At 42.0% G+C, this 15,382-nt stretch overlaps 1 protein-coding gene across 1 annotated transcript; it reads right to left on the bottom strand.

The window, feature by feature from the left end:
* Positions 1-13,890: 13,890 nt before the first annotated feature.
* Positions 13,891-14,788, bottom strand: LOC127215543 (vomeronasal type-1 receptor 4-like). Its single transcript, XM_051175949.1, is given in 2 exon segments — positions 13,891-14,613; positions 14,615-14,788. Coding segments are annotated over 2 exon segments (897 nt in total).
* Between the last annotated feature and the right edge of the window lie 594 nt (positions 14,789-15,382).

Below are 15,382 nucleotides of genomic sequence, written 5' to 3'. Positions count from 1 at the left end.
ATGCTTGCTTAGGATGCACAGTGCCCTAGTTTCAACCCTTGGGACAAGAAAGAAAAGGGTAGGGGAGAAAAAAAAAAAAAAAGAAGGTTTCACTTAGTATGTTTACAAAGATTTATTTTTATCTTATTCATGTGTATGTGTGTATGTATATGTTACATGTGTACAGGTGCCCATGGAGACCGTAAGAGGGGGTCACATCCCCTGGGGCTCTACTTACAGACGGCTGTGAGTGGCTTGATGTGCTGGAAGCTGAACTCTGGTCCTCTGTAAGAGCATTGTGTGCTCTTAAGTGCTGAGCAATTGCTCCAACCTCACTATTTATTCTTTTACATTGCTTAATACACATAGAGCAAACTCACACATTCAAAACAGAAAGCACAGCTATCACAGGTCATTCTCCAGACCGTGCAGAGTAGCTCCGTATGGAATAAAGTTTCAGGTATGTGTGTTTGATGTGATGAGAGGATGGAGGGCAAAACTGGAGGGATTGCATTGCCTTTGCTGTATAGTGGGACTTGCAAACAGTAGGATATACAGCAAGGCTCCCCTCTTTTATCCTGTCCCTTCTACCAGAAGAACTCTATGTACTGTTTGTCACTGTGATGCAAACCCAGGCCTCTCCTCTGGAATGCAATCTCATCTAGCTGCTCCTGGGAGCCCTAGCCTCATCTAAGGCTTCTCAAATACAAGAGAACTGCCAGCTTTTCCAAGAATACTAAATGCTCATGGCTGAAACTGAAGGTGGATACTGTGGTCTGTTTCTTTTGCTTGTTTGTGTACCATTTTCTCTCTCAGACAGGTTTCATGTATCCTAGCCTGGCTCAAACTCACTATGTAGTCAAGGTTGGACTTGAACTCCTGATTCCCCTACATCTAGAGGGTTGAGATTACATTCATCACTATACACAATTTATATGGTACTGGGGATGCAAGGCAAGCACTCTACCAATTGAGCCACATCTTCAGTCCTTCAATGCGTGGATCTCTGACTATTTTTATCACGTGGAATGGAGCATTTGTGTTTTTATTCTCTAGAGAAGAATTTTGTTCTTTTAACCAAAGGTTTACAAGTAACAGAACAGGACACGTTGACAGTATAGATGGTAGTCCGATTTTGCATCTTGCTTCATAACATCAATATAAAACATTCCGGGTTCAGACTTCCAGGGAAATGTCAAGCATCATCCTATCATCCCTCTTTGGAATAAATAAGTGTGGGAAGGGAAGGGGAGGGTGTGAGCAACAATCTCTTGTTCAAAATTTCCAGTCTTTACATACATTGTAGGTGACTCCTAGAATGTGCATGTCCCTGGATTCAAAGTTCCATATTAAAGTTCCAAATTAAAAAAAAAAAAAAAAACGTAAATAAATAAAGAAAAAGAATGAAAGAAAACTCAAAGCCTGGCTTTCAGCTTCCTTCCTTCTTTCCTTTCTTTTGTTCTTCCTTTCATGTTTGTTACAGTAAAGAAGCAATGGATGAAATTCAGTTGAGTTTGAGAATCACAATAAGTCAATCTATTAGTTTCTCCAGGAAGAGAGAGCATTAGCCACCCCTACACACACACACACACACACACACACACACACACAGAGAGAGAGAGAGAGAGAGAGAGAGAGAGAGAGAGCAAATGAATGATAAAGAACACAGACCTTCATTAATTTCATGGAGGAAACCCATTGTATCCATGAATAAAAATATGTATGAATAATAATAATAATATGATGGGGGATGTCATTCTGTAAATATGTTTCTCGTATTGGTTAATGAATAAAGCCCTGTTGGCCAATAGGAACGCAAGACAGGCAGGACTAGGAGATAAGGAGAATTCCGGAGGAGGAGTCAACATGTAAGACCAAGAGAGCAGAGATCCGGGCCCTCTCTCCGATAAGATAAGGCCACGTGGAAATACTTAGATTGATAGAAATGGGTTAATATTTAAGACAGAGCTAGCCAATAAGTAATGCTAGTAATAGGCCAACAGCTTTATATCTAATATAGTGTCTCTGTGTGCTATTTGGGGCTGGCGTGGCTTTGGGATCAGGCTGGCAGGAAAACCTACTCGTAACAATAATATCCATGAATAACAGTAATATCCGTTAATAATCTAATCTGTGACTTGCTTAGTGATAGTACAATGAGGATGAGTTGCAGCCTTTTACCCTTTGATTATCTTCACCTGTCAGAAAAAGCCAATTACAAAAGAAGACTATTGAAAGCTAAAGACCATAGGCTAGGAATGTAGCCCAGTTGCTAGTGTGTTTGCCTAACACACAGGGGGCCCTTACTAGTCAGCTTTCTGTTGCTGGTAAACCACTCCAACCAAAACTAACATGGGGAGGAAAGGGTTTATTAACATGGAGGAGGAAAGGATTTGCCATTTGGATCACAGGTTACAGTCCAACACTGAGGGAAGCCAAAGCAGGAGCTTGAATCAGGAAGCATGGAGGAGTGCTGCTTACTGGCTTATTTCTGCTGACTTGATACCTTTCTTATACAGCTCATGCCCACCTGCCCACCGAAGGCTCTCTTCATAGTGGACTGACTCCTCCTAAATCAATCACTGATCTAGAAATTGTCCAACAGATTTCCACAGACCATCTGATGGAGGGAATGTGTCAACTATCAGTCCCACTTCCCAGATATATCTAGACTTTTGTCAAGTACACGGAAACTAGCTATGAAACCTCAGCACCATATGAAATTGAGTGTGGTTGGGTACACCTGTAATCCCAGAGCAGGAGAGACAGACAGACATGGGATCAGAAGTTAAAACTTATCCTTGGCTGCATATTCCAAAAACAATATGGCCTACATGCAATAGGAAGAGAATATCCTGCCTGTTCAGCTTGGGTTCTCCAGGGGTAACTTCCTTGTTTTCTCCCATAGTACCACTCATCCAGTGTCTGAGGGTGTCATTTTCTCTTTCTCTTTTCCTCCCTCATTCCCTCCTTTCCTCTCTCCCTCCCTTTCTCCCTCCCTCTATTTTGGTTTATTAGTACTTTAATTTTTTTATTTTATTTAAATAGCATTTTAAAAATGTATTTTACATACCAACCAGTTTCCCTTCCCTCCTCTCCCCCTGTTCCCTCACTCATACTTTTCCATCTCCCCTCTCCCTCATCCACTCCTGCTTCAGTCTTCAGAAGGGGGCAGGTCTCCCATGGGGGACTGAACAAAGCATGGCAGAACAAGTTGAGGTAGGACTGAGCCCATCCCCCTGCATCAAGGCTGGGCAAGGTAATCCAGTATGGGGAACATGTTCCCCAAAGCCACCTAAGTACCAGGGACAGGCCCTGATCTCACTGCTAGGAGCCTTACAAACAAACCAAGCTACACACTGTCACACGTGTGCGGAGGACCTATGTCAGTTCCATGTAGACTCCCTAACTGTTCTTCCAGAGTCCAGAAGCTTCCAGGAACTCATGTCAGCTGTCTCTGTGGGGTCTCTTTTGTTACTCTCCCCTTCAGTCCCACCTCAATCCACATCTTGTGCCCAGCCTGCCAAACCTGCTCCCTCAAATTCTCATCCCCCACACCCCTCACCTCACCCCAAGTTTACCCAGGAGATCTTTTCTATTTCCCCTTCCCAGGGAAATCCATGCATCCCCTTTTTAGACCTTCCTTGATATCTAGCTTCTCTGGGTCTGTGGATTACAGGTTGGTTATCCTGTACTCCTAGTGAAGGATGCCATCTTCTACAGCTGTCCTTAGAATGCCTCCACCAGTCCCTGACTGGGAATCAGATTAGTGTACTACTCAGCCTTCATCAGTGAAGTTTCTTCTTGTAGTAGATGGCAATTAACAGAGACCCATAACTGGACAATGTACAGAAAGCAAGAGGGTTAGTTTGGAGCACTGTTCTAAATGGGATGTCTTTTAAAAATAATTTATTTATTTTCATTTTATGTGCATTGTATGTCTGTGTGAAGGTGTCAGATTTTGGAATTACAGACAACTGTGAGCTATATAGGTGCTGGGAACTGAACCCAGAGCTTCTGGAAGAGCAACCAGTATGCTTAACTGGAGAGCCCTAAATGCAATGTCTGTCAAACTCCTCCCATCAAGGCTCAGGGATCTATGTGGAAAAGCAACCAGAAAAAGCAGAAAGGTTGTAAGAGTCACAGCTGGTGGTTAACTCTAAGGAAACAGTATCTTCTAGACACAACACTGATGCACATATGAACTCACAGAGACTGTAACAGCACACATAAGACCTACTCAGGTTCAAACCATACATAGGCACAGTACTGAGAAATGAAAGTGACATCAAGTCCTACCCCTACCTAAAAAACCATTTGCAACTGATACGTTCTGGGAGAGGAAAATCAGTTTTCTCTGAAGGAGTGTTACTGAGTATGTCAACCACACTATAGTCCAAAGAAGGACCTATGCTAAGGAGTCACTGACCAACACAAAACAGACTCCACATTTCTGAGTGCTTTCTGGTTTGATTTGGCATTTTTTGGTCTAAACTATTTTTTATTTTTTATTTTTTTTGTTTTGAGAGGGAGGTGATGTTATTCATTACCAGGGAACTTGTAGTAAGTCTATGAATTTTTCATATTCGTGTAAAATTGATAATGATCGTAAATAAATAGGGAAGGGTGTGTGCAGATAAATCAGAACCTGGGACAGCTCTCCAGTTAGTTGTTCAGCCCACAAGAGTGAAATGATGGCAGCAATCAGCAGGTAACAGGAGATGTAAGAGGAACAGGGTTGGTTATGAGAGTTTGCTACTGGGTACATGGTGTTAATTCCCTAGACCATGGAAGATTCCTGTGCCATGTCTCCTATCCTACCCAGTTACAGATACTATGTATGTGTCAAAGGATACTGTGTAATGGAATTTAGAAACAGTAAGTCACCCTGCATTTGAGAGACCTTATGTAGCAATTTCCTCTGAGTTGAAACATTTGCTCAGTGTAGGACCTGGGAAACTCTTAAGACCCTGGAAGTAAACAAACTTGAAAAGGTTTACTGTGGCCTTCCCTTCCCCCCCCAGGGTTAGAGAGGCACTATAAAAGTGCTTAGGGGGTTGATTCTGACCAGACCAATTTATACCAGACATTGTAACCCAGGAAGCAACTACAAGCTGTGCAGAAGCTCCAAGATTGCAGCTTTGTTGAGAGGCCACCTGTATCGAGGTGGGCTTTTTGGTGACAGAGCTTCATTTGATTCATTCCTGCTCTTGAAAGTACTCCCCACCACCACCATTACACTCTTGTAGGTAACTCCAATAAAAACTCATTAATTCATCAAGTTGGACATTGGTAGAGTAATTACTTTAGTTTGTCATGGTTTCCCTATCTTGGGTGATAAGGGATGTGTGTAGTTTCTCCCCAGGAAAATTCTCTTGCAATAGGCCTCTTGCAATGGGCATGAACCATTGAACTGTCCTGTTTCCCAGACCCTCATAGGTGGGTATGATTAAGGGAAAGGTATGTAGAACACTTGAATGAAATAAGGTGGGATAGCATGGGTTGGTTTGAAGTGCCACAGCTGATGGCTCATCTCAGGGAAACATAGAACATGTCCGAGATTCATCTGGGAAACCTGTGGTCCTCCCTGAGGAGTGCACAGTGCATCACTTCTCTGCTCATGGCAGGCAGTGCCCTGGCTCTGGGAGCAGGTGCAAAGGTCCCTTTGGGAGACAGGCTCTGCCTACTTTCTCTCTCCTTTCTGCCATTTCTCTGAGGAGGCAGGTCACTGTCTCTCTGTGCCTCTCTCTTTCTATCTCTCATCTCCTTGTTCCCCTTCCCACTCCCTTCCCTTCATTCAGTAAAGCTTTTCAGGTAATGTCAGCCTGGCATGTTTATCCGGCCATCCTGCAAGGTCCGACCTCAAGCTGTATTCATAACAGGTGACACTGACAAGTAGGGTAATAAGCGCATATCTGTTCCATCATTAACATTTTAAAATACTCATTTATTTTTATTTCATGTATATGAGTGCTCTTAACCCTGAACCATCACCAGTCCCCTGATCATCAAAAATTTAAAAAGTCAAATAGTGCATTACTATATTCATTTGGATTTTCCAATAGATGTAGGTAAGACAAAAATTACAACTAGATTAATGAAAATAATTCTACAATTTTAATAAGCTGAATGAAAAGAACAAATAAAATAATGCTGAATGCAGGGTTTAAATGAGTCCACAAGACCCAAGACAAATGATAAACAGGTATTTATTAGGGAAGCACTTACACAAATAATAGCAAATAACCACTGTGTTCTTCCTGTTGCTGATGATGCCATCTCTGCCCTTCAGATGCTCTCACCACAACCCAAGAGAGCACGAACCAGCCCCCCATCATCATCATAAGGGGTCACATCTGCACCCAAAACCATGCCCCTAGGATGTGGCCACCATTAAAAGTTCACTGGCAAAGCAAGATGTCACTACATTATACCAGATTAAGCATCAGTGTAAATAGGACTTTTGTTGTTGTTGTTGTTTTTTAATTAAACATTTTGAGACAATTTTCCAGAATTACTGATTGACACCAATCATGACTGCAGGAATGCTATTGTATATGTGTTCACCATAAGCCAGCTGAGATTATAAACAAGAGACATATAAACTTGAATGATACTGGGGAGTGTGTCCAAGCAGACAAATGGGCTGACAAGAAGGATCATCTTCATAGTTCTGGATGCAGGGGAGGATCTGGAGGACACCTTGGTCCTGTGCATGTTTGCGTGCTCTATTTTGTCTGTATGGTAAGTAAGTCACAGCATGATCCCCACACAGGAAACATCTGGCAATAACAGCAACACTGTGGTTATGCCCACGGTTTTGTCATGACTCACACCAGAGCAGAATCCAATATCTTTGATGTTTGTTGTTAGGGTTAGCTCACAGGAAACCTTGCATGGGGAACCATGGTGGGTTCCATGGCAGTCACAGGTAGAGGTAGAGGGACAAACATGCCAGGCAGACAGAGCTTAAGTGAGAAGTTTTATTAGAAATGGGAGAAAAAAAAAAAAAAAGATGGGAGAAATAGAAAGAAGGTAAAGCGACATGGAGAGAGGACAGAAGAGAAGAGGGAGTCAGGAAAAATTTTATCTGTCCCAGGGGAACAGTAGGAAAGAGAGCAAGAGAACTGGAAAAAGACCTTAAATGGGCAGGGGTCTGTCTTTCAAAGGGGTCCTTTGCACCTTCGTGCAGACTACACATTCATGGAACCGTGCGCTGACCAGGGTACTGCCTGAGTGCATTCTGCCTGGTGACAGGGGCAGGTCAGCATAATTCCCGAATCCTTACATTTGTGGTGTTTTCTTGCTCAGTTTCCCAGATACATACATAGGGAAAATGACACTACACAGAACACATCTCAAAGAGAGATGTCCAGGTCTCTGATAGTAATTGTTTTAGTCTGTGTCTACTTGGAATCTCTGGGGGCTGATCATGATGGACTGGCAAACACTCAACACACAGGTACTACTGATGGACACATCTTTCCCCACCATGTGAAACTATGAAGAGAATCTGCATACAAAATCCTCGAGGTCAAGTTGCAATCCAAGCAACTGCACGAGTGATTCCTTTAGGAATGAATGATGATGGAGTAGGCTATGAGCAGATACTGCAAGGTAGATCTGTATTCTTCAACCAGCACCCAGTGAAACATGGGAAGTAGTGAAGGAGGAGACAGAAGTTCACCCCAATTCTGAATGAAGATTGCCTCGACAAGATCACTCCACACCTAGTTCCCAGTGGGCATGCTGCCAGATCTCACTTAATGGTGTCTGTATTTATTAATGCCATAATTAAATAAAATTATTGGCTTAAATAAAGCACAATTTTTGAAAGACATGGAAGTGAAGGGCATTCAGGAAAACTGGAATGTTAGGACAAAAAAAAAAAAAAAAAAAAATGGGAGGACCAGGGGAAACAACCTACATTTTCCAGTATGAGCAATTACCCAAACTCTGGACTCTGATGACACCCACTGATTTCAGCCCATTTCCTTCATGGTGTGTTCTGAGAAATGCCAAGACCACGTCAGTGTTATGTATGTCAGAGGGCTTAGCCACTTCTCATTATAGTCATTGTTGTTTGTCCTGGTCCCTTAAACCATCTGATGCTCACTGTGCTCCCTAGTTCATTTCACGTTTCTTTGCTTGTTTCACCCAACTCCCATGTTACCCATTTCTTGACAAGCACCTTTTGTTTATTGATAATATTTAGAGAGGAAAATCCCCCAAAGAGACTCATATTTTTAACCATTGGGTTCCTATTGACCACACTGATAGAAGGCGAGATCTGATGGAAGGAGTAGATGATGAGACCCAGGTCCTTGGTGACAGAACCTAAGTATTAACTCCTTTGAGCTCTTTTCACCTTCCCCAATAATCTGGGTTCAAAGGATTGCCACTTTATTATCGTCCCTTATGCACAGTCTCAGTTATGTGGCTATCCAACAGGAAATCTTCAATCCTCGCTGGCTGCCCCTGGTATTGCTGCTGCCACTGTGGCCATAAGATCAATGTTCGTCTGTTCCTACAGGAAATGTGCAACCTATATTTACAGTATTGGGAAATAAACTTTATTAGGCAAAGGGAGATGAACAGCATATGCAGCTATAAAGGCAGTAGCCTGCTATATAGTGATTGTAATTTCACCAATTATCACAGCCTTACATTTACATGACTCCCAAGTCTTATGGCTTTTATGTAAGAACTGGCCACAAGTCTTCAAACATTGATCTACCTTTGTGTGGATCATAAACATTTTGGCAAATCATTAGGCCAGTTCTTCTCCTGCTTCCTCAACCATACAGAGAACAACTATGACAAGTTTGAAAGAAGTTATGAACAAACCAATACATCTTCCCCGGCTGCAGGCTGGGGCATTTGATGGAGAGAGACATCTTGAAGGGGATTTCTGTCTCTTGTCGCAGCCATATTGTCATTGCCATTTGAAGCTGGTGTGAAATTTCTCAAGGTGTCTGTGAAATGACTGAAGTGTCCAAGATACTAAGATGTCAGTCTTTTCTATAGCCAGAGGGATGCAGCTCCTTCTCAGCACTGTAGAAAAAGGCAATGATCTGATAGCTGCCCATCAAAGAGTCAAGTTCTCCAGCAGCTTATTTTAGTGAATGAAAAGCTAAATGCTGTGATATACTGTCAGGGTCCATAAAAGTGGCTTTGGTTCATCTTGACTTAAGGTCACAGAGTTCAAAACTATCCTTATTCTTCCAAGGTTGAAGTTAAAAAACCTGAAGGTCTAAAGTATGGCTACCATAGGTCTTAGTCATAGATGTCTTATTTAAATAAGAGATTTGATCTGAGGTGTGGTTACTCTTAACTCTCAAGGACAGATAACAAGAGATTTAGTCTAAGGCGTGGTTACTAAATGCTTGGAGAATTAAGGAAGAAAATCTGTTTCTTCCTTGTACCATGATAAAGAAGTCTTTTTGTCATTCCCCCTTTTTGGTTGGGGTATATTAATATTAGAATGATGAAGGATAAACTTGGTTGAGTTTCAGTATTCACTGGGTTGTCCTGATTCTATTCTGTGTCTCTGTATCCTTAGTATCTTTCCTTGCTATTTCTCTGTCCACCCTCCCCTTCTCAGGTACGAACCTGGCAAGTTGCCTGGATTTGACTGAAGCCCCACAAAGATGGGTTACTACAGATGACTACTAGAATTTGCCTACCAAAAAAACTATCTCTCAAACATTAACCCCATTTATCTGTGTTCAAACTTTCATCAAAATCTGGGGAGGGGAGAGACTTGATTTATTTGGTATGTTTCTGCACTTCTGGATTCTTTTTCTCTACACCATAGACTTTGTGCTATGCTTTGCATTATCTCATCATTTGTACATTTTGCCAACTTAACTCTATCCTGGACTACTATCTTCCTTTGGGGCTGTGACTCCCAGAATTTACCACAGTTGCAGCTCTTCACTATCTTCCTCAGTTTAACAGGTGTCATGTTGAATTTCATGAACACATGTGATACACTTCCTCCCTTTATGCCGTTTCTCTTACTGTTTGATCACTTCCACCTGCACACAGCCTCATGCTTCCTCTTACCTGATTCCCTGAGATACTGTCTTACCCTGACATATCACAGAGAGGTACAGCCCCATGGCATCGCTCTGAACACCTCACTGTACAGTGGTTATTAGTGGTACATTTGGAGATCCTGTGAACAGAAATGTTTACACAAAGCAAGTTCTGACCAGAACAAACAGAAAATAAGAATTGTTTTTAGCTGCTTACCAGATGGATAAGATGGCTTTGGGCTTCTTCTAAGTTATTCTTCATCATGTAGTTGTAGTGATATATTATTTATTAAAGCTTGACTGAGGATTCAGTCTAAGCCACGGGCCTTAGAAGGCAGGCATACATCTTTAATCCCAACATTAGGGAAATGTATAAGACAGAAGCAAGGTCTTAGAGGAGGATTTGTCCTCTAGTCACCCTGAAAAAAGATGACAGTTTGAGACTTGGTGAAGAGCAGTTTGAGACTTTGGGAAGTGCTCATTCGTGGATCAGCCCTTTCAGCCTGAGCTAGAGGTGAGAGCTAGTGGCTGGCTGCTTTGCTTTTCTAATATTCAGCTTGACATTTGAATACCAATGCCAGTCTGTGGATCATTTATTAATTTGTGTTACATCTAGTGCCTGGCAGGGGGGATAATTTTCTGCAGTTTCTCACATGCCAAGAGTTTGTTTTCAAAGACACCTCAGCTCAGAAAAGTTGTGGTAGGATTGTGTTAAGGTAAAATGGCATAGCCTGCTTGTGACTGTGGCTCCCATTGGCTTGTTAGCTGGAGGAATTCACTGGTCTCTAACGTAGTCCTCAACATTTCTCCAGGTATATTAAGCCAGTGCACAGCACTCAGATTACACCCAAGTCGTAAAGGCGATGTCAGTTGTTCATGGTTATCTTCAATTGAATAGAGAAGTTCTTGACATAGTTTATTCTTGTATAAATTTTGTTTTGGTGTATTGCTATAATCCTTCTTTTCTGTCATCAATTGCTCATGTTAATGTTACATGCCTGATTTATAAACTGTCTCATTAAGTACTTATAGGCAAATGTACTAGAGGTGCAAACATATCATAGGGGCAAATATTATCATAGGTGTGTAAATTGTATTATATACAAGGTCAATCTGCATCCTTGGTTTCAAACATCCTGTGTGGTCATATTTTCCCCAGATAAAGTTTGATGCTGACTGCCTCCCCATTGTACAATATCACAGATCCAATCTCTTTGGGGCCACATCGATCACTTTATTCATCTATGTGCTTCTGTTTTTCTTGCTTATTTCATCATCACACAAAAGCAATCCCTTATTGAAGTCCTAGACCAGATACCTGGTGCCAGAAAGCCTGGCACATGAGTGATAGATAGCTACAGGTCCACACTAGGATACTTGCCCTGGGTGGGCAAAGATCAAACATAGCACTGGGTGATATGGCACCCTTATGGTGAATGAGTATTTGGCGGGGACATAAGAGAGAGAGGCAGAAAGGTTCATGTGCTGAGGAGAAAAGTGGATCTGAAGAGTTGAGGACAGTGAGGAACTAGATGACATGGTTGGCCTTCTTGCCACCGGAACTGGGCTGTTGCCAAGCTATACCCTGGTATTCTGTGTTGTTATCCATGGTTCCTGTTGCCACTGAGAGTTCTGTGAATGCCCGGAGGCTGGGCCACCACCTGTGACCACGTTGGTGTCTGAGGAATGTGCCCCCCGGGGGGCCATGCTGTTTTAAGAGGACTGTGCTGTCACCCAGGTCCATGGTGACATCCAGGCCCAGAATGCTGCTGATGGCTAGGTCTGAATCTGTGACCTGTAGTCATGGGAATCAGCATTCACTCAGTATAAAATGAAGTGGAGTTTATTTGGGGAAAAGGAACTTAGACAGGAAACAAGTACCTGTTGCATTGTTCCAGCTCCAAGGATGCAGACCCTGCCACCCTGGTGCTGTCCGAGACCTGAAGTGGCTTCTAAATCCCAATTCTATTCCTTTTAACCAATCACATCTGCACCTATGATCATGCCCTAAAGGGCGTGTTCAGTGCTACAGGTGAGGGGGTGCGGTGGTGGGTGGGGTGGTGGTGGTGGTGAAAATATCACTACAGTGATCCTGCTGCAGCTGGTGTCTGTGTTGAGGCCAGTGGCTCCTGCTGCCACTGAAGGTCATGGGTAGGACCTTAGTCTGGGCTGACACAAGAGAGCATGTTGGTGTTTGAAGGTCATTTTTCTTCTGGGGGCGTATGGATCTGGGTTGCCTGTGCTGCCACCCACATGGTACTGGGAATTGTATTCAGGACCTCTGGAAGAACAGTCAGTGGTCTTAAATTCTGAGCCCTCTCTCCAACCTGGTTATTTATTTATTTTTTTAATTTAATTTGTGGGGGAGTGGTTGCAAGGACAGAGGGCAGCTATGAAAGGATAGGAAAATGAATGGAATTGGGATGAATGATGTGAAATCCACAAAGAATCTTTTTTTTTTTTTAAAGAAGTATAAAAGAAAGTCATATACTCTATTTAAAACAGCATAGGATTGTCAAGATTCAACAACTGAAGATATTTCTTTTGCTATACCAACCTCACATCCTTTACATGTCAAGTTTCACAGAAATTAATGCCAATAACCAAGTCATTTAACCTGCCAGCATTCTATTTCTCTTAAATAATTGAAACATTATGGATTATGATACAGATTAACTTGTTCTCTAAAGAAGATACCCTAGGGTTGGAGAGATGACTCAGAGGTTAAGAGCATTGACTGCTTTTCCAGAGGTCCTGAGTTCAATTCCCAGCAACCACATGATGGCTCATAACCATACATTATGAGATCTAATGCTCTGATGCCTTCTTTTGGCCTGCAAGCAAACACACAGAACACTGTATATATACATAATAAATAAATAGTTTTTAAAAAAGAAAGAAAACGGTCTAGCCTAAAAACTTACTCTGACTCTGGCCTGCAGAGGGTTAACTCCCATTTATTATTATTATTTTTTTTAAGAGATCTGGGGAGTAAGGATAATAGCTGTAATTGTTTCCAAACTCCATGAAAGTTTGAGATCATTTTGGAAATCATCAACATACATTGATTGTAAGCATAACATGTTTGTGAGAGAAACAAAGGAATTACTCAGGGAATACCAGGTAACACAAACACTCTTATGGTGACTAATTTTTTTCCTCACTGTTTCCAATGTTGATGGTGGGTACATGCAATTGAGTGTACACTTCACCTGAAGATCACCAATAAAAAACAATTTTACAAAGATAAGTGCTAGCAAATTATCTCATCCGTTTCCTTAGAGAGAAATATGAGCTCTATTTAATGGAACAGCAGAACAATTTTGTTTCATGCTTCAGAAATAAAAATTCAGCTAGTCTTCTAGCAAACTTGTTTTTGTAGCTATAATGAAGACAGTAGGAAGCAGAATCTGTAAAAGTAGTAAATACACATGTTGGATTCGTTTTAAAAAGTTATCTCCCAACAATATCCACCACTATTCTTCATGGAGCTTGTTTCTGGAGAAGGTTTCCAATATATGTATGCTTGGTCACCTACTCTTTGGAAGCTAACACTAAAGAATTAAAGCTCAACCCATTTAATTTGCTCTAAGCACCAGTACTTAAGATTTCTACCAACAGAGCACTATTTACTTACATTAGAATGACCTGTCGCATTTACCTCTGCTATGCCACTTCAGGTACTAGTTTCAACAAGGTGGAGATCCAAATATTTAGTTTAGAATCCCCCAGGAAGACAAGTGATTATGGAGGTAGTTGTATGTTGACACTTTGAAAGGCATGCAGAATGTAAAATTTTTAGATGCTGTGAGTGAGAGACTGTACAATCTTTATACCTATGATGCCATTATGGGATTTTTGGATTCCTTACTCAGGAATAGCACAGTCTTGGTACAGTGGCATCATGGCTCATAACAAAAGGTCCCACAGTAGGAAAACACATAGAAATGATGGCCGTGATGTTCATCAGCCACCAGCCAGGACTATATATGATAGCAACACAACCTTGTAAGATGGAGGAGAGGGCATAAAAACCTAGAAAGGTAAACACCAGGACCAGGATGCTCTGGGTGGCTCTGGCCTCAGGGGATGTTCTGGAGGAAGCAGTGGAGCTGCGTATGTGTTGCACCTGTTGCTTGTGCCTGTACAGAATGACAACCATGGAGCTGCTGGACCAGATCATGAGGACAGAAAGCAAAATTTCAGGAAGAACAAAAATCATCATATATAATGAGCTTGTAAGGCCATCATGACCTGCAGTGGAGCAGTATTTCATATCACTCTCTTGTGTGAGGTTGTTGTTGTGCCCATTGATAGACATGTACACAGGGAAAATCATATTTACTGACATGTAGAACATCCAACAGAGGGAAGTAAAGAGGCCAATGTGCTTGGGAGCCTTGAATTTTAGACAGTTCCAACAGGAGTCACTTGGGCTGATGGTGATGGCTTGGACAATACTCAAGAGACAGGTAGTGCCAATGGACATACTCCTGCCAAGTCTTTGAACATACAAGAGAAGTTTGCAGCCAAAACCACTGAAAAACGTTTTCATCCCCAAAGCCCCTATTGTCTCTAGCATTCCTTTAGAAAAAAATAATCAAGCAATTGGCTGTGAACAGGTGTGTCAGAATCAAGTCTGTGGTCTTTAATGTCTGGTCAATATAGTAACGGATGAGGTAACAGGAAAGAAGAGAAAAATTTCCCACAATTCCAACTGTGCTCTGAAGCAAGAACACTGTTCCTATTGCCAGATCCTTGAGGTCCATTCTGTCATTTAGCACTTTTCCACCTAAATTATGGCAAGCAATACATTTTCTGATCAAAATGGTGACTTGAACCTTTGTAGCTTTTTGTTGTTGGTGGTGGTGTGGAAGAATTACATATGTTCAAGATTGCAAGGCTCTTGTGGGGAAACATAGCAACATCTTGTCTTGGAAATATTTTGACAAAAATATTTTGTTACTGTTACTGCTGAAGTCTTTCAGAGACTTTTCTTAGAAATGTCAGAATTAGGAGTATGGCCTATAGGGGTCTGACCTAGGTCCTCTGCATATATGTTATGGCTGAGCAACATGGTATTCTTGTGGGATTCTTAACAGTGGACTCAGGGGTGGTCGCTGACTTTTCTGCCTACTATTGGAACACCCTTTCTTCTACTGGACTGCCTCTCCTAGCCTTGATGTGATTGCATCTATCTGGTCTTGTTGTAGCATATTATGCCATGTTGGATTGATGTCCCTGGTAGGTCTGCTCTTTTCTGAGGAGAGGTGGAGGGGGCATGGTTTCACCGGAGACGGGAGATGGGATGGAGAGGTTGGGAGAAAGAGAGGGAGGGGAAACTGCAGTTAGGCTGTAAAATA

Source organism: Phodopus roborovskii, unplaced genomic scaffold, assembly GCF_943737965.1.
Source record: "Phodopus roborovskii unplaced genomic scaffold, PHOROB, whole genome shotgun sequence".
Taxonomy (NCBI): Eukaryota; Metazoa; Chordata; class Mammalia; order Rodentia; family Cricetidae; genus Phodopus; species Phodopus roborovskii.
This window is presented reverse-complemented; position numbering and strand designations above follow the sequence as displayed.